The sequence below is a fragment of the Fusarium vanettenii genome (genome assembly GCF_000151355.1).
Source record: "Fusarium vanettenii 77-13-4 chromosome 3 genomic scaffold NECHAsca_31_chr3_5_0, whole genome shotgun sequence".
Lineage (NCBI taxonomy): Eukaryota > Fungi > Ascomycota > Sordariomycetes > Hypocreales > Nectriaceae > Fusarium > Fusarium vanettenii.
Genome location: NW_003315854.1, coordinates 424,940 through 441,288, shown reverse-complemented (window position 1 = coordinate 441,288; position 16,349 = coordinate 424,940). Strand labels below are relative to the sequence as shown.

The window sequence follows — 16,349 nt, the reverse complement described above, 5'->3', positions numbered from 1 at the left end:
TCAATCTCCTCGCTTCCTCCACAAAGCTCCCAACTTTTCAAAATGACCCCAAAAAGCGATTGGAAGGCCTCAAACTGCCATCTTCAAATCTTAAAAGCCGCCGAGGAAGGCCACTACGGTGTCATCGCTGCCATCGCCTACAACATTGAGCAGATCCTCGGTCTCGTCCGTGCCGCCGAAAAGGCTCGATCTCCCCTCATCCTTCAGTTCTTCCCATGGGCCATCCGGTTCTCAGATGGACTCTTGATACGGACGGCCGCGGACGCTGCTAAGCGAGCCAGTGTGCCAGTGTCTGTCCATCTTGACCACGCACAAGATGAGGCCGTCATCAAGCTTGCGGCGGATACGCTACCGTTCGATAGCATCATGGTCGATATGTCTCATTACGAAAAGGAGGATAATCTAAGAAAGACGGCCAAGTGGGTGTTGTATTGCAATGACAGGCAGATTGCGACCGAGGCCGAGCCTGGCAGGATTGAGGGTGGCGAAGACGGCGTTACTGATACGGCAGGGCTCGAGGCCAGTAAGACGACTCCAGAAGAGGTTGAACAATTCATCGCGACGGGTGTCGACGTGCTGGCTCCCGCATTTGGCAACGTGCACGGCGAATACGGGCCGCAGGGGCCTCAGCTGGACTTTGAGAGGTTAGTGACGCAACGAAAGACAGCAGAGTGAGAGCTGGACAAGTTACTCACTGGTTTCCAGGTTCAATTCTGTCAAGGCACAGCTCAACAAGAGAGCACATGTGGCTCTCCATGGCACCAACGGCTTTCCGCCCGACTTGATGCGCCAATGCATCAAAGCCGGGGCAACCAAGATCAACGTCAATAGGGCCGTCCTCGACGACTACTACGCCCACTTCCGAGCCGATAATTCCAGGGCCAAGCTTCATACAGTTCTTATGGAGGAGGGCGTGGAGAAGGTGATGAACCAGACGATCGAGTGGATGGAGATTGTTGGTTCAGCGGGTAAAGTGCCTTCTACGTAGACGGGTAGATGAAGACAGCTTGCGTTAGCCCCCCATCAACGTCAACTAGCAAGATCGCAACCAACCGAGGTGTCTAGTCCGCTCGCCATATGTCGCTCAACTCACGGCCTAGTGAGTAGCCCGGCCACCCTGCGCGCTTGTTGCACGTATCGAGGTATTCGAGAACCGCGGCTCGTTGGGTGTCGTCTTCGATCACCATTCCCGCTGCTCATTCAACATGGTCAGTCACATCAAAGCTGTAAGCGAGACAAGGGTTGCCATGTTACCTATAAAGACACACTGCGAGGACATCACACTGGCTGCATAGTCGGTGCAGGTCATTGCAATACCACACACCATCCTCGCCCATTTCTTCAAAGTTTTTTGCCTCTCCAGATACTCTTTGAAGCCCCCGTAGCACGGTTGATGTAGGTGCAGTAGTATTAACGAACAGTAGTACAGTTGCATAGCAATCCCTGCCAGATGCTGGTCAGCCAGACGATTTGTCTAACCCGAGACTTGCAGAGGGCGATAATGTACTTACCGAATGCGGCAGGCTGGATCCAAAGAAGTGGAAAGTCCTTGTTATCTTCGGAATCTGGGCCTGGAAGGGGATTGAACTCTACGGTTAGATACGACTTCCAGGTTTCCAGTCGTTGCAAGAGAAGGGCTGCTTTTTGAGTGTTGAGAGTGGCATTTCCAGGCTCACTCTCTTCAGCACAGAAGCCGACAATGTGAGCAAAGTTGTAGACAGCTCTAGCTGCCAGATGATTTGGATCCAGCTCTGCGAGGGAGCGAGTGGGCTGCCAGAAGGTGAATGGCTTCCTCTTCTCCCGGAACGCCGCCCACACGTCCTGGCATAGCCATGCCCACCACACAGCCTGCCGCAAGCCGCCAGAGTCGCCATGTATAACCTGTGAGCGTTGGATCCAAAAGACGCCCTTGAGATGCTTCTCCCAGTCCGTACTCGCGCCGTCTAGCATCTCATATGAGGAAATGATGATGGCACTCGCCAAGAGTTCCAGGCTGGTCTGATAGGTCTCATACTTCATGGCCTTCTGGCTGTAGTGGAGCGTCTTCCAGTAATAACGAATGGTGTCGTTAGGATCAGGCCGATATCCTGCGGCGTGGCATGGGGAATCGCTGTTTACAATACGCAGATGACGAGCCGACAAGGCCAAGACGGCGTTCATCAGCCCAATGTTGTAGAGCTTTTTTGCTTGTTAGGCTTGAGAGAGAAATCATCAGGAGCGAAACGTACAGCGAGGTGAGGGACTAAAGTTCCGAACGGTCTCTGCGGCTCAAAGAGGTCCATCTAAAGCGGAGGGAGAAGTCAGTAAAATGGCATCCTAGGGTCACGTCTCGAAGCAAATTAAGGCTGTGACCTGTCAGGCTAGGCGACACGTACCCATCGGCTGATGTGTTCTGTAAAGTGTCGGAACAAGATATGCTCCTGCGGCTGTAAGGCTATCGCCTCCGAGGCCTGCCAAAACTGCTTATCACTAGAGGGACCTCTTCTGTCGGGAAGCCGCTCCTGCAGGTAAGCACTCTGTGTTGTGACACCGGAGCTGTCGTTGGTGGCCGGCGTAGCCGCTTCGTCGAGGCTGGTTGGCGTCTGGGTGACAGTGTTGCCGAATACGTCCGGTCCGCTGAGACCAATGTCAAGCTCCGGGAGCGGCCCGTAGTTGAGAGTTGCGTCTCCAATGAGTAGATCGAGCCACCTAAGCGTCAGTGACCCATTCTGGTTGACCCCCGAGTCTGGGGTGCTGTGGTATGCCAGAGCGGCCGTTTGGAAGGCAGCCTGAGTTGGCGACAGCATTTCCGAGTGCCCCTGCGGGAAGGTGTAGCAGTTCTGAGGGTTAAGGCTTGTTCCTGACGATACTATCGCCTCACACCCTATCTGCCAGCTCGTTGCGTCCCCTTGAGTAGTAGAGGAAAGTCCAGGGTCTCTTGCGGTAAGATCAAGGACGTCCTCTAGAACAGAATAACCCGGACAGTCATCAAGTTCATGTTCTTCCGCCTCGCGTGGCACTGATTCAGTCACAGGTGCTTGTTCTTCCTCTTGGGCCCTCTCGGAGGGTTGAAGGTCTTCCTCATTATCACCAGAGGGGGGAGACGATGCTTGGGTAGCACTGGTGCTGTCTTGATTGGCTTGGTCACCCTCGGTCTGCGTGATGTCTTCGGCCAGGGCTGGCTGAGAGATTGAAGTCTCATCTTGATCACTGAGCTCCAACGAGTGTCTCGCTGTCCTCCGTGTAGCCTTTCTAGGACCTGAATAGGCACAAACGGCGCTGATGCGGTCGCATGGTCCACAACGCGGCTTGTTCTCGTCGCACTTGATATGTCGCCGACGGCAGGTCAAACTACAGAGTCTTATCAGTGATAGCTCCGGTACGTCATTGCCCTGAACACGATTCATCTTACCAGCCTGTAGTCCTGCGCAAACCTTTCCCACGTGACAGCCGGCCTCTGGTGAAGCGACGAGGTTCCTGGCTGTCGTCCATGCATAAGGGGGGAAATTACAAGTCGCAGCTGAGCCAATGATCTCACTGGTATCTGCAATTGTGCTTGTCTGCCCTTTGCCAGTGTCGATGGGGAAATCCGAGGATGGAACAATGAAGAGCCTTGAGGGCCGAGTCATTGGCCCTGGTTCTATTAATGTGCGGCTTCTCCGCACGGAGCAAAACTGCCTAGAGCGAAATCGGACTAGTTAAGTTCCCCAGTGGGTTGGCTGGGAGTTCCCCGCAGAGTGAGCATCCAAGTCCTGGGCCCCGGGCTACCCTACGCTCCCTTGTCTTCCACACATAGCGATAGCTATCCTCTGCATTGTTCTGGGGTAAATGGCGTTATTCAAGACTAAGTACGCGTATGGCGCGATAAATTCCTTTGGCAATAACTTCCTAAAAAGAAAATCATCTTTATGACGCGTCCTACGCGGTCAGGTACGCGTTTTCACTCAAGGATCCGAAAGACGAAGCTTTGTTATCACCACCACGGACAAGATTGTTGGATATTCAAGCCACTTCACAAAGGCTCACTGAATGAAATATAGTAGACCCCACTCTATGTTTATTTCAAAGTCCAGTAACACTCTCCCGACACTCCCTTATTCCCGTTGGTCTTACTTGTGTTGCAATTCCGTTATTGAAGATGTACATACATTCCGCCATCTACAAGTAGTTGTGCCCCGGTAACAAAACCACTCATCTTATCACAAGCCAAAAACACAGCCGGCCCGGCCAAATCCTCGGGCTTGCCAACGCGACCCCACGGAATGCGATGCTCTAAGTACTTGCGCTTCTCCTCGTTGGCCATATCGGCATCAGCCAATTGTGTGTGGATCGTGCCAGGAAGGAGGGCATTGACTCTGATCTTGTCCTTGGCTAGAGCAATGGCCATGGACTGGGTCATGGACAAGAGAGCAGCCTTGGTCGGTGTGTAATGGACTTGGAGCCCACCGCCGACAAGTGCGCTGATGGACGAGATGCCGATGATGGAACCCCCTTTGCCCTGCTTGACCATTTGTCGAGCTGCGGCCTGGCACGCGTAAAAGGCACCGTTGACGTTGACTTTCATGGAATTATCAAACGTATCCTTCTCGATGCTGCGATGAGACACGGATGATGAGCATTAGGCCATTGGCCATGTCGTATGAAAGAGGTGTGAAGAAAACTTACTCGAGAAACTCGCTGGCCTTGAAGATGCCAGCATTCGCAACAAACACGTCCAAAGCTCCCCATTTCTTGACTGCCTCTGTAACCAGAGCCTTCCCCGTCGCTGGATCCGTCACGTCTCCAGCAATTTCTAGAAGCTCCCCAGTTGGTGCTCCTTCAGGCGCCTCCCTGCTCAGACGCTTGGCCTCGTCGAGAAGACTTTGGCGAAATGGTTCATCCTTGGCGAGACCAAGATGGTTGACGGCTACATTTGCGCCTTGGCGGAGGTACTCAAGGGTGATGGCTCGTCCGATTCCTGTGGTACCGCCTGTGATTGCAGCCGTCTTGCCGGCGAGTAATCGGACGACTGCACTCATGTTTGTCAAACAGGGTGGTGAGCAAAGAACGGATGTCTGATGACAAGAGATGGTTGAGCGGGAGGATAGATGCCACCCATTGATTGGTGATTAGAAGCAGCTTTTCGTATGGCCTTGTATCTGGTAGTCATGAATCGTGCGGGCACCCATGGATCATGTGGAGTCGCGGGGTTGTGGAGGCGTGGAGACATGATGGTGGCTTTTCCCTCGAGACGAGGGTAAGCCCATCGTGTTTCAACGTTCATGGGTCCATGTCAACTTCTTCGCCGATTCAAGGTTAGCTGCAGTAGCTCAAAGCACACCTCCGAAGCAGGAATGGCCAGAATGACCGTCTTGAGTCCCATAGTATTGTACCCTGCAGCCGCGGAATGCATCTCCCGATCCTACCTACGTATTGGAATTATGGGGATTCGATATATATTTACATGACAGAACATAAGTCACCTTGCACCATTTCACCCTAGCCTGTACCAAAGATCACAGCAACAGCAACAATGAGTCCATCAGCCGAGCAAACAGCCACCACGGCCCCAGCCACAACAGCTGCCCAACAGCACCAGACCAAGGTCGCCTTGACCGGCAAGATCATTGCGGGTACGCCCATCTTACAGAATCACTTGTTACAACTGTCTCTAATAGAAACGTGTCACAGTCACTGGTGCTAACCGGGGCATCGGCCTCGGTGTAGCAGAGTCCTGTCTCGACAACGACGCTGCTCTCGTCTACTCGATCGACTACGCTGAGCCTGGAGAGGAGTTTGCTGCTGCTCAAAAAAGATGGCCAGGAAAGCTCAAGGCTATTCAAGCCGACGTCACAAAGGAGGCTACCGTCACTGCCGCCGTTGATCGCATCATGGAAGAAAGCGGGGCTTTGCACGGCATGGTTGTCAACGCGGGTCGGACGAACCACAAGGCTGCGTTGGACTTCACCGAGGAGGAAATCCACGCCCTCTTTAATATCAACGTGCGTATAACAACACAGTTCTTACCTTGCGTACGATTCTCACTGACCCCATCAGCTCTTTGGTGCCTTTTACTGTGCTCGAGCCGCCGCCCGGGCTTACATCAAGCTCGATATCAAGGGTGCCGTTGTTTTCACAGCCTCGATGGCTTCCTACCGCCCCAACAAGGTCTGTTACATCCCCTCGTCTGTAGGCACGTCTGGAATAGTTGCTGACCACTGTCTGATCTCCAGCGCGTTCCCTCAGCCCCGTACGGCGCGACCAAGGCCGGTGTTCGTAACATGACCCACACGCTCGCCATGGAGTGGGCGAAGTATGGTATCCGCGTCAACTCAGTGTCTCCTGGTCTAGTCGAGACGGCCATGACATACTGGGTCCCGCAGCAGCCTGACTGGGAGCAGCAGCTCAAGTACTATGGTGGCATGCCGCGTCTGGCACAGATCCAGGAGCTTGGCGGCGCATACGTATACCTGCTGAGTGACGCTGCAAGCTATACTACATCGATTGACATCCCCGTTAATGGCGTCATTGGAAGTAAGTTCCCAGTTCAATCACTGGATTATCCAGGAATACTTGACCAGCAGCAACTAACAATTTCTCAGTTTGCTGATCAAGAAATGTCCAAGAATATGTGTCGTTGTGGTAGATAGTACAGTGGAAGTACAATGGAAGAAATTTGATAGATGCCTAGGCAAATGAGAATATGCCTTATTTCTACAGTGCAATCTATTATCATTTGACGACCCATGTTGGCTTCTAGTAGACTTCTCTCGTCTTCCACCTATTTTCGTGCACGGGTAAAGCTACGCTCATGTAGACTAAACCCAGGAGAGACGGTCCAAAAACATGGCTTGCCATGTCTGTTAACTTCCTGGCTGCTTCTAACTAAAAGCGTCTACCACAGCTCTCATTTGGTCTGCAATCGTAATGTCTCTTGTGCTATCACAGAAATGATGCTACCATACGCTATGACTGAGTTCAAGTGTTTGCACCCTTGTTTCCCAGCTCGTGGGTTTCGGCCCCGATTGACTGGGAAAGTATGACTGTGTTTTTCTCTAGAGTTCGGCAGCGACGCTAACTTGTCACGATGTAGCAGACAACGGGAAGAACGCGATTCAACAGGGTGATGCAGATTATTAAATATGTAGTCTGTTTCTCATCTCAAGTGCTATCTCTTTATCCGCAGTGAAAATGCATCTATGGTAAAGTAAATCCTCCGTCGATTATCACATTCGAACCCGTCATGTACGTCGAAGCATCACTTGCCAAGAACGTGTACAACTGGATCGATTTTGTTAGTTTCACCAAAAGCTCCAGGTCGGGAGAGGAATCTTACGCCTTTCAGCTCCTGGGGCAGACAAGTGCGGCCTCCTGGAATCATGCTTAGCCATTTCGCCATCAACTCCTCTGGCTGGGTCGTAATCACTGGCTGACGTCAGTAACATGCAAGGCGGAGCTGAACTAGATCCATCAAACTTGGCCACTTACTCTCCGTGTGCACGTATCCTGGGGAGACACAGTTAACGCGGGCAAAGTCAGCCCACTCGACAGCTAGCGACTTGGCGAGTAGCAAAGCCCCTGCCTTGGATGCGTTGTAGGCAGCCTGTGTCTGAGGGACATTGACCAGCCCTGCGCTCACCGACACCGTGATGATGAGGTTGCCTCTGCCCTGCTGCTTGAAGATCTTGCCCGCAGGAATGGCCGTCCACATGACTCCGTCGTAGTTGACCTTGTTGATGTAGTCCCAGGTTTCTTCCCTGTACTCGAGTGACTTGACGTTTTGGCAGACACCGGCGTTGGCGACCATGATGTCAAGCCTGCCTCCCCCAAAAGAAGTGACAATCTCCTGGATCGTGTCTGCTATCCTTGCTCGATCTGTCACGTCAGACTGGTAGGCTTGGACCCTCTGACCAGTCTTTGCGCTAATCTCGAAGGCCACCTCATGCGCATTGGTGCTGGTGTGATAAATGAAGGCAACATCTGCTCCAGCTTCGGCGAGCGCCGTGACAACTTGGAGGCCGATGCCCCGGGAGCCCCCTGTTACGATGGCGATCTTGCCGGCCAAGGAAAACTGGGAGAGGACTGGAGCGTCCAGGTTCTCGGGTAGATTGAGAGGCATGTTTATGGTTGCTGCGAGAGATTTTAATGTCGTGTTAAGGTGGTATGATGGTCAAGATTGCACGGCTGGCTAAATTACCGACATTGTTTAAAATCTTCCCCATTGGAGTTATTTATGTTGAGCTCTTGATACAACATGGGTAGTCGATAATCTTCCACGGCAACAATCCTGCCTAAGGCTGTTGAGACTTTCCATCTCATGCCACCCGAGCCTGCACTGCGGAGCGAATTCAACATCATGTGGTGGTTATTGTCCATCGGCAAGAGGGAATAGTCTTGGCAAGTACAATAACCTTTCCTTCGAGCTAACCTCCCCACAATCTTCTAGCCTAGCCTTGGAACTCCGGGGCTAGTTCATGTTGCTCGTCTCGAGGGAATGACTGCCCAATGCACGGACAAGACCAGGCTTCGGATGGCGAGCCGGCGTGAACCGTGCTGTTGTGTCTGGAGGCATCCACCCAGCGCTAGGTGGTGACTCGGAAATGCCCTCCGCATCCAAGTCCCAGACCCCAGCTTTGGATACCTATAGCGTGACATCAATCCGGGGACCCCGGATCACAAGAAACATCGCACCAATTCCCCTGTATCCTCAGAATCCTAGCCTCGAGGGGTGGCGCGGGGTCTCGTTCATGATTACACGAGCACTATATATGTCTGTGATCCAACTTCCTCTCCTTCAAGGTTAATGCATATTCGCCAATATCAACGCTTCAAACCATCTCATTTTCTACAAAGACACGCTCCAATGGTATTTTTCACAGTAGACCAGACTCGGTCATGGATGGTAGCAGCCCATCTGCAGAAGCGATCGCTTCTGGTGGCTGTCAACGCACTTGCTGGCATGTCCATTTTCTTCTTCGGTATGTTTGAATCGTCAATCGGCATCCGCCAGATGTGAATCAACACTTAGTAACATCTTTGAACTGCACAGGTTACGATCAGGGACTTATGGGAGGTGTGAACCAGAGCACCGACTATATCCGTCGCATGGGTCTGGGTCATCTCGCTGAAGATGGAAGCCCTGTGATAACCAAAACTCTCCTTCAGGGAGGCATCATGGCCATCTTCTATCTTGGTACACTCGTCGGCTGTCTCGCTGGTGGCTCCTTTGGTGACCGGTACGGCCGAATTGGAACCATTGGCCTTGGAGCAGCTTGGGCCATCTTCGGCGCTGCTCTTCAGTCGTCCGCCATGAACCCATCCTGGATGCTCGGTTCTCGGTTTGTCAATGGCATCGGGACTGGTATCTTGAACGGCATTGTTCCAGCCTGGGCCTCGGAACTGTCCGACTATACCAGCAGAGGAACCTTTATCGCTATGGAGTTTACGCTCAACATCTTTGGTGTCGTCGTGGCTTATTGGCTTGCCTACGGCGTGAGCTTCATTGACAACGGCGAGTCTGAGATCCGTTGGCGCTTTCCAATTGCATTCCAGATCCTTCCATTGTTGTGCCTCCTTGCGGGTTGCTGGGCCTTTCCCGAGTCTCCTCGATGGCTCGTTAAAGTTGGCCGCAACGAGGAAGCGCTTTACATCCTGGGACGCCTTCGAGGTACCGAGGGTGAAGATGCGGGCGTTGCCGAAACCGAGTGTAACGATATTCGGAGGGCTATTGAACTCGAGAGGAGCTCCGAATCCACGTCCTACATCCATATGCTGTTTGGCTGGAAGTCTGGAAGACTTCATACCGGTCGCCGGGTGCAGTTGGTCATTTGGCTCCAAATCATCCAGTGCTGGACTGGCATCGCCGGTGTGACCATGTACGGGCCTAGTAAGTTCTCGAGGAACTCCCCGCTTCTGTCCCGGTTGCTGACATTAAGCTCTTAGCGATTTTCCACATTGCCGGCTTTGGTCCCAGCAAGACGCAGTGGGTTGCCGGTCTCAACAACATCTTTTACATGTTCGCCACCTTGATCTGCGTGTACACCATCGATCGCATCGGGCGCCGATGGACTCTCTACTGGGGCTCAGTCGGACAAGGAGTCGCCATGTTCCTCGTCGGCGGGCTATCCCGTGGAGGCCTTAACGCGAGAGCAGATGGCAATATCGGCACCGCGAACCAATGGGGCGCTGCCGCTGCGTCAATGGTTTATCTGTATACCTTCATCTTTGGTGCTACCTGGCTTACGGTTCCCTGGCTCTACCCGGCCGAGATCTTCCCCATCCATATTAGAGCAAAGGGAAACTCGTGGGGTGTTGTTGGATGGAGTATTGGAAACGGGTGAGTAATTCAACATGCATCTCCCTACTTGGCCCGGTGTTCTGTGGCTCACAACTCCTTAGGACGCTTACTCTCCTACTACCGTATATCGTAAGTGCCATCAACGAGAAGATGATGTACATCTTTGCCGTTGTCAACGTCCTCAGCATCCCCATCGGTATGTACCAATCATTGAAATGTAGGAGCTTCCATGTGCTAATGAAACAATAGTCTATGCCCTGTATCCCGAGTCCAATCAGCGTACACTTGAAGAGATGGATCTCCTGTTTGCAGCTCCCACTCCTTGGGCATGGGACGCCGAGAAGACTTTTGCGAGACTCAAGGAGGAGAGGGATGCGGCTGGCGAAATGGTCAAAGGCAAGAACAGCGAAACTCCTGCCGTGTTTGTAGAGAGTGTCTGAAGGATTCATGAGAGTAGCCAAGTTGGTCAGGCGGCTACCTAGCAAACGATGGCCAACCGATGTCAAAGGAGAAGGGCGAGACGGAGTGATCTGATGCTTACTTTCAACTCTACCCTTTTCTTGTAAATATGACTGAATCTTGTCTCCACGTTACTCGTGAACCAATTCTCTCCGTGTTGCCACTACCCGTCTCTTAAGACTCTCAGGACGTAAAAGTGGTTTCCTCCTCTTTTTGTAACTTCGGTTGTAGATTTGCGCCTTAATAACCGTGTTATATGTGATAAATAAACAGGTCGCCTGAAATGCTCTTCTCCCCCAATGTCAACGCAGTTGTCTTTCATCGTTTCAGTTCTGGCCTGCTTTGCAATATCTCGGAAGATACCTACCTCGTCGACCTTGGGTTCTCTGCGAGATGATAAAACTTCACAAGTGCTAAGAGACAATATCACCGGCTTACCTCTCTTTGGCCGCTTTTGTTCATTCTCCTAGAACGTTGCGCATGAGTTGGCTCCATGCCAAGGTCAAATTTTCCCCAGACACGTGGGCACTGCTTCATGGCCTTCATGTAACATGTATATTGCTAACAATAATTCGAGGCCAGTCGAGCTTCCCGTCATACCTAGCCTCCAATGCTCCCATTACCAAATCAATGAGTTCGCCCGTCCTTTGTTCCCTCAATGCCTTCAAGGTCCGCGTACAGCCTCCACTGGTAGTCGAGACTAGGGTCATTGAACCGCGCCTTGATATCCAGCTCCTCAATCGCCTTGATGTCCTCGGCGTCCAGCTGGAAGTCAGCCTCGACATTTTCCTTGATCTGCCAGTCGATGGTGCTCTTCGGAATAACGGAGCGTCCGTTGCTAACACCCCACGCCAACACGATTTGGACTGCGCTCTTGCCGTACTTGCGCCCAAGGTCCTGGAGAAGAGGCTGATCAATGACCCTCTTCATGTGAGAGACTTCCTTACTCCATCCCGTGGCGCGATAGAAGTCATTCATGTTACCCAGAGGACTGAACTGCACGACATGAATACCCTGCGAGCGAAGCCACTGGTTGAAACTCTTCTGCTGCAGGTAAGGATGGACCTCCATTTGGTGAACAGCCGGCACCTGCGCACCTAAGTTAGCCAAGGATCTTAGCATTGAGTTGCTGTAAACTTACAACCGAGCACTCTCCAATGATTGTCTCAAGCTCTGCTTTGCTAAAGTTGGAGACGCCAATAGCTCTTGTCTTGCCTGTCTTGACAAGCTTCTCCATAGCCTTCCAAGTATCCACAAACGTCGTTTTGCCATGGATCATTTTACCGTTGGCGTCTCTGGGAAACCGCTCTTCGCCCCTCGCGAAAGTACAGGGGTAGTGCATCATGAGAAGGTCGACATACGGCGTATCAAGATCCGTCAGTGATGCATCCAGAGTCCTTTCTACATCATCGGGATGAAAATCATTGCACCACAGCTTTGTTCCGAGGAAGATGTCTTCGCGTGAAATCCCACTTTTCTTGATACCTCTTCCAACCTGCTTTTCCACATCGTACACCCGTGCAGTGTCGATGAGGCGCAGGCCAGCTTTGAGAGCTCGCGATACGGCTTCCTCCTGGGCATCTGGATCCTGAAACGTTCCGAAGCCAATGGCGGGAATTGAGGCACCTGTGTTAAGCTTAAATCGTGTCGGTTGAGTCACGATACTTCTGGTTTGCTGATGGTGTGGGCAAGCAAGGCCAGTCCAGGTGGCCTGTCGTAGGGGGCCGGCTGTGAAGCGCCGAAGGAGAGAGGTGGTGGAATGCATGGTGGTGCCTGGCTGATTATTCCCGGTTCGAATGGTGACTCAATGGAGGCGTAGTCGTTTGATTCCCAACCAAGCACGAGGGAGCGTCTTATGGACTCAGCTTATGCTGCGGGGGGAGTCATGCCAACAATCTCGTAACCTCGCAAGCTCATACTCCCTCGACACGATCGCTTTCACAATCTGTGGGGTAGACTAGCCACCCGTGTCAGGGTTTGGACTGAGCGTTTGTCCCTCGTGGCGAGGGATAAGCTGTGTTTAGTGGGTAAGGTCTTGGCGCCTGAATAAGGGATGGTCGTTTGGCTCATCCCGTGGCGGGCCAGGCTCCAACTGTAATAAAGAATACATTATCAATTCATCGTTAACTTGGTGAAGTGGAATTTGATTCTGGTTTCCACACGTAAGTGGTATGGCTGATTGTGGTTTGAGGGAATGGTTTCAATGATGTTATGTATCGACCTAAATTGAACAAATATTTACAATCCCTATGTACCTAACTAATTTCACGTCTATTGATACAGTGAATTTCAATATTTACTTCACGAAATTTGCATGTCGCTGGTGGAGGAAGTCAAGCTTGGCTGGCTCACCCTTTTCCTACCAGTGACGGTGTCGGAGTCCTCGACGACGCCTGCGACCTCCGCAGCCAGACGTCTTGGTCGCAGCGGCAGGAGTTGTGACAGCGGAAGCAGTTCCACCAACAGTGCCAGATGAAGCAGTGCCGTTTGTAGGAACGGTAGGTGTGACAACTGTTCCTCCTCGGTTGATGATCTTGTCCGCAGCGTGCTCGGCGACCACCATGACCATGGCCTGGGTGTTACCCGTGGGCAGATCAGGGTGAATACTAGCGTCGACGACGAAGAGGTTGTCGGTACCCCAGACCTTGGTGTCGACATCCACGACACTGGAGCCGTCGTTCTCGGTGCCCATCTTGGCAGTTCCAACAAAGTGAGAGCCAGTGGTGTAGTCGGAGATGATGGACTCGGCAGTCGTGTTTGAGGCGATGGTCAAGGTGCTGTTGGGCTTCTGGGCGTAAGAGATAAGCTGGTTGAGGAAGGTGATAATAGCTTCCTTGTCACCCTCGGTCTTGAGATACGGCTCCGAGATAAGCTTGGTAGCTCCAGCACTGGTCATGCCCAAGGATCCAGTCGAAGTGGCACCATGGGTAAGGTAAATCTTCATCTTGACGGTGTCGTTGGAAGGAGAGTTGCAAGTTCCCTGAACATATCGCTCGATTCCGTCGGCCTCGCTCTTGACGGAAGACCAGAAGATGAGTCGCTGGCCAGACTGTGCCATCAGACCTGTTCCCTGGGCGTAGAGGTCAATGTTGGTCTGGCTAGGGTCGGTGAACTCGGTGCTAGGCAGAGCCGCGAGGGACTGCTTGGTCTTGAACGTGGCAGTGAAGATGGGGTGGTCCATGAGATGCTTTCCAACGGGGAGGTTGATCCAGTCATTCTTGGCGGGCAGGGTGATGCGGGTGGTGCCGTTGGAGACCGTGGCGATCTGATCCGAGGGGCCGATACCGCTGTTGATGAGAACCCGAGGCGTAGAAAGGGCACCGGAGGCGAGGATCACGGCACCGTTGGCCTTGAGGTTGATGATCTGGCGGGTGCTGGGTCCAGTCTCGACTTCGACGCCGGTGACGGTGCTGCCCTCTCGGATAACGCGGAGAACCTTGGTGTTGAGCTGAAGCTTGAAGTTGGGAAGAGCTTGAGCGAGGGGGAGGTAGTCACGGACAGGACCAGCGCGGAGACCATTGTTGACCTGTGCAATATTAGTATCTGCTCTTGCGGATATAATGCCACTGATTACTTACCATGATTGGCGGGTGAGTAAAGACGGACCGCTTCTTGTCCGACTGCTCGATACCGTCAACCTCAACAAAATTGTTTCCAGAGAGCCACTTGCTCAGCACATTCCAAGCTCCTTGGTCCACCAACTTGCCGTCCTTGGTAGGAGAGGTAGTACCAGGCGTGCGCTCGTACAGCTTCTCAGCTGAACCCTGGACGTCTTCCCACTTCCAACCCGTAGGCCACTTGTCATCAAAGTCGACAGGCTGGGGCCTAACAAACATCATGGCGTTGATGGAAGTCGATCCACCAAGGATGCAACCAGCCATGCTTGCAGTGTCGGTGCAGTAGGCGCTGGTGTCAGCGGCAGTGGTGAGGTAGTAACCCATACCAGGAACATCGTACTGGGTCACAGTGTCATTCCAGTTCATGACAGCGCTGCCACCGGAGGAGTAAAGAGAGGCCTTGCCACGCTCGAGGAGGAGGACGGACTTCTTGGACTCTGCCAATCGCTCGGCAACGATCAAGCCGGCAGCACCGGCACCTGCCACGATGTAGTCGTAGGTTGCGTTGGAGACAATGGTGGTAACGTTGCCAGCGGAGCCACCACCGGTGCTGGGGCCGGAGTTGGATGCGCCATCAGAAGCAAGCTCAGTCCAGGAGCTGAACTTTGACGACTGGGCGGCGGCAAGGTCCAGAGAGAAGCCACCAAAGCCGGCGCCGTGATAGTTGAGCGCACCGTCGGCGGACTCGGGGCTAGAAAGAGCAGTATCGCTCACAGCAAATCCCAAAATACCCGGGGAATCGCTTGCCTTGAAAGAAGATCCGTCGTCCTTGATGCAGCCCTTACACAAAAAGGTGAAGGTGAAGGAAGATGCTCCCACAGTGGTTCCCTTCTCAATGGGCTCGAGGACAACAGAGGTATCATCGAGGACGTCGGGGTTGGAGTATCCGCTAGCCTTTCGCAGCGAGGAAACCACGGCGTCGCCGTTGGGCCAAGCTACAATGAGAATCTTCTTGGCCATGGATGAACCCAGAGACATGGAAACGTAACCCTCGGTGATGGGGGCAGAGAACGTGCCGATGAAGTCGGTGGTGGGGTTCTCAGGGAGGGCAATACCGAAGGTGGCATTGCTCTTGGGGTCGGTCCATGATTGGAACGTGATGCCGGAGTTGGCATCGGTATAAGCGGTTGACTGGGCCTGGGCGAATCCAGTCAGCAGCAGAGCCGCTGATGAAAGGAGAGTCTTGAACTGCATCGTGAGTAAGTATCTGGCTAAGCTTGAAGAAAAGAGTGAAGGATAAGGAACGTAAGTGCTGGTGAATGAATCTCTACCAGCGAGAAAAGAACGTGGAAATACAAGCAACCAGTGCCAAAAAAGAATGAAGGGCAAGCCAGGCCAGAATGAAGTGAGCAAGCAAACTACCTAATAGAACATAAGAGCAGCAATGCCCTGTATTATATAAATTCTAGAAGGAATTCCTTATTCTTGGCCAACGGCACTTCAATCCCGAACTGTCGGGTCTTCATCCTGAACACGAAACAAGGACCCAATAAGCTGGGCTCGAAATCGACCTTATCCCGACTCCTTGTTTCAGTGACGGTGGAACATTATATCCACAAACTGTTCGGAGAAACTCAGCACGAGATTCTCCGTGCCCAATGCCCCCATGGTAATATCCTCGAGACAATGAGGAACAGCGTAAGCCTTTATCGCGGAGCCATTATTGGCGCCGAGGTTGGTGGGCCTTGTTACAGGCACTTGGCACTTGGGCCTCATGGCATGATGGGAGGAGTTGTGTATCTGAAACCCAATCTATCTGTGCATCTCGAAGTGGAGAGGATAAAACTTTTCCCTGGGCTCGTGCACGGTATTTCCAGCAATCAGGGTTTAGTGTTTTGATTCGCGTAGCATAAAGGGCCGTTTACATGGCTGACCCTGGGTTAATTTATCACGTTTCAGGGATGTAAAGTACGCGTCCTCTGGCAGTCACGTGTGTGCTGGAACTTGGAGAGGCTTGATAAATTTTGCAAGGCAGATATCTCGACGTCGATTTCATTGATGAAACCAAACTAGGTGCT

The 16,349-nt window shown here is 52.6% G+C and overlaps 8 protein-coding genes across 8 annotated transcripts; 3 read left to right on the top strand and 5 right to left on the bottom strand.

Annotated features, from left to right (window-relative positions):
- Window positions 1-42: 42 nt before the first annotated feature.
- NECHADRAFT_37148 (uncharacterized protein) lies at window positions 43-988 on the top strand (the record flags this gene model as incomplete). The annotated part of the gene is made up of 2 exons (XM_003042988.1): window positions 43-644; window positions 688-988. The coding sequence occupies 2 exons, from the start codon at window positions 43-45 to the stop codon at window positions 986-988; spliced, it is 903 nt and encodes a 300-aa protein (XP_003043034.1).
- A 225-nt stretch (window positions 989-1,213) lies between these two features.
- On the bottom strand, window positions 1,214-2,786 carry NECHADRAFT_37111 (uncharacterized protein; the record flags this gene model as incomplete). Its single annotated transcript, XM_003042893.1, has 4 exons — window positions 1,214-1,443; window positions 1,512-2,087; window positions 2,225-2,282; window positions 2,376-2,786. The coding sequence occupies 4 exons, from the start codon at window positions 2,784-2,786 to the stop codon at window positions 1,214-1,216; spliced, it is 1,275 nt and encodes a 424-aa protein (XP_003042939.1).
- Window positions 2,787-4,108: 1,322 nt separating this feature from the next.
- NECHADRAFT_37021 (uncharacterized protein) lies at window positions 4,109-4,997 on the bottom strand (the record flags this gene model as incomplete). Its single annotated transcript, XM_003042892.1, has 2 exons — window positions 4,109-4,571; window positions 4,645-4,997. 2 exons carry the CDS (start codon window positions 4,995-4,997, stop codon window positions 4,109-4,111), a joined length of 816 nt encoding a protein of 271 aa, XP_003042938.1.
- Window positions 4,998-5,491: 494 nt separating this feature from the next.
- On the top strand, window positions 5,492-6,568 carry NECHADRAFT_78468 (uncharacterized protein; the record flags this gene model as incomplete). Its single annotated transcript, XM_003042987.1, has 5 exons — window positions 5,492-5,591; window positions 5,650-5,960; window positions 6,016-6,126; window positions 6,192-6,492; window positions 6,561-6,568. 5 exons carry the CDS (start codon window positions 5,492-5,494, stop codon window positions 6,566-6,568), a joined length of 831 nt encoding a protein of 276 aa, XP_003043033.1.
- Window positions 6,569-7,155: 587 nt separating this feature from the next.
- NECHADRAFT_37143 (uncharacterized protein) lies at window positions 7,156-8,077 on the bottom strand (the record flags this gene model as incomplete). Its single annotated transcript, XM_003042891.1, has 3 exons — window positions 7,156-7,239; window positions 7,295-7,383; window positions 7,447-8,077. 3 exons carry the CDS (start codon window positions 8,075-8,077, stop codon window positions 7,156-7,158), a joined length of 804 nt encoding a protein of 267 aa, XP_003042937.1.
- Window positions 8,078-8,821: 744 nt separating this feature from the next.
- On the top strand, window positions 8,822-10,695 carry NECHADRAFT_37236 (uncharacterized protein; the record flags this gene model as incomplete). The annotated part of the gene is made up of 5 exons (XM_003042986.1): window positions 8,822-8,936; window positions 9,008-9,844; window positions 9,901-10,294; window positions 10,357-10,451; window positions 10,505-10,695. 5 exons carry the CDS (start codon window positions 8,822-8,824, stop codon window positions 10,693-10,695), a joined length of 1,632 nt encoding a protein of 543 aa, XP_003043032.1.
- A 646-nt stretch (window positions 10,696-11,341) lies between these two features.
- Window positions 11,342-12,784, bottom strand: NECHADRAFT_92305 (uncharacterized protein; the record flags this gene model as incomplete). The annotated part of the gene is made up of 3 exons (XM_003042890.1): window positions 11,342-11,803; window positions 11,856-12,350; window positions 12,680-12,784. The coding sequence occupies 3 exons, from the start codon at window positions 12,782-12,784 to the stop codon at window positions 11,342-11,344; spliced, it is 1,062 nt and encodes a 353-aa protein (XP_003042936.1).
- A 289-nt stretch (window positions 12,785-13,073) lies between these two features.
- On the bottom strand, window positions 13,074-15,525 carry NECHADRAFT_37056 (uncharacterized protein; the record flags this gene model as incomplete). The annotated part of the gene is made up of 2 exons (XM_003042889.1): window positions 13,074-14,240; window positions 14,293-15,525. The coding sequence occupies 2 exons, from the start codon at window positions 15,523-15,525 to the stop codon at window positions 13,074-13,076; spliced, it is 2,400 nt and encodes a 799-aa protein (XP_003042935.1).
- Window positions 15,526-16,349: the final 824 nt, after the last annotated feature.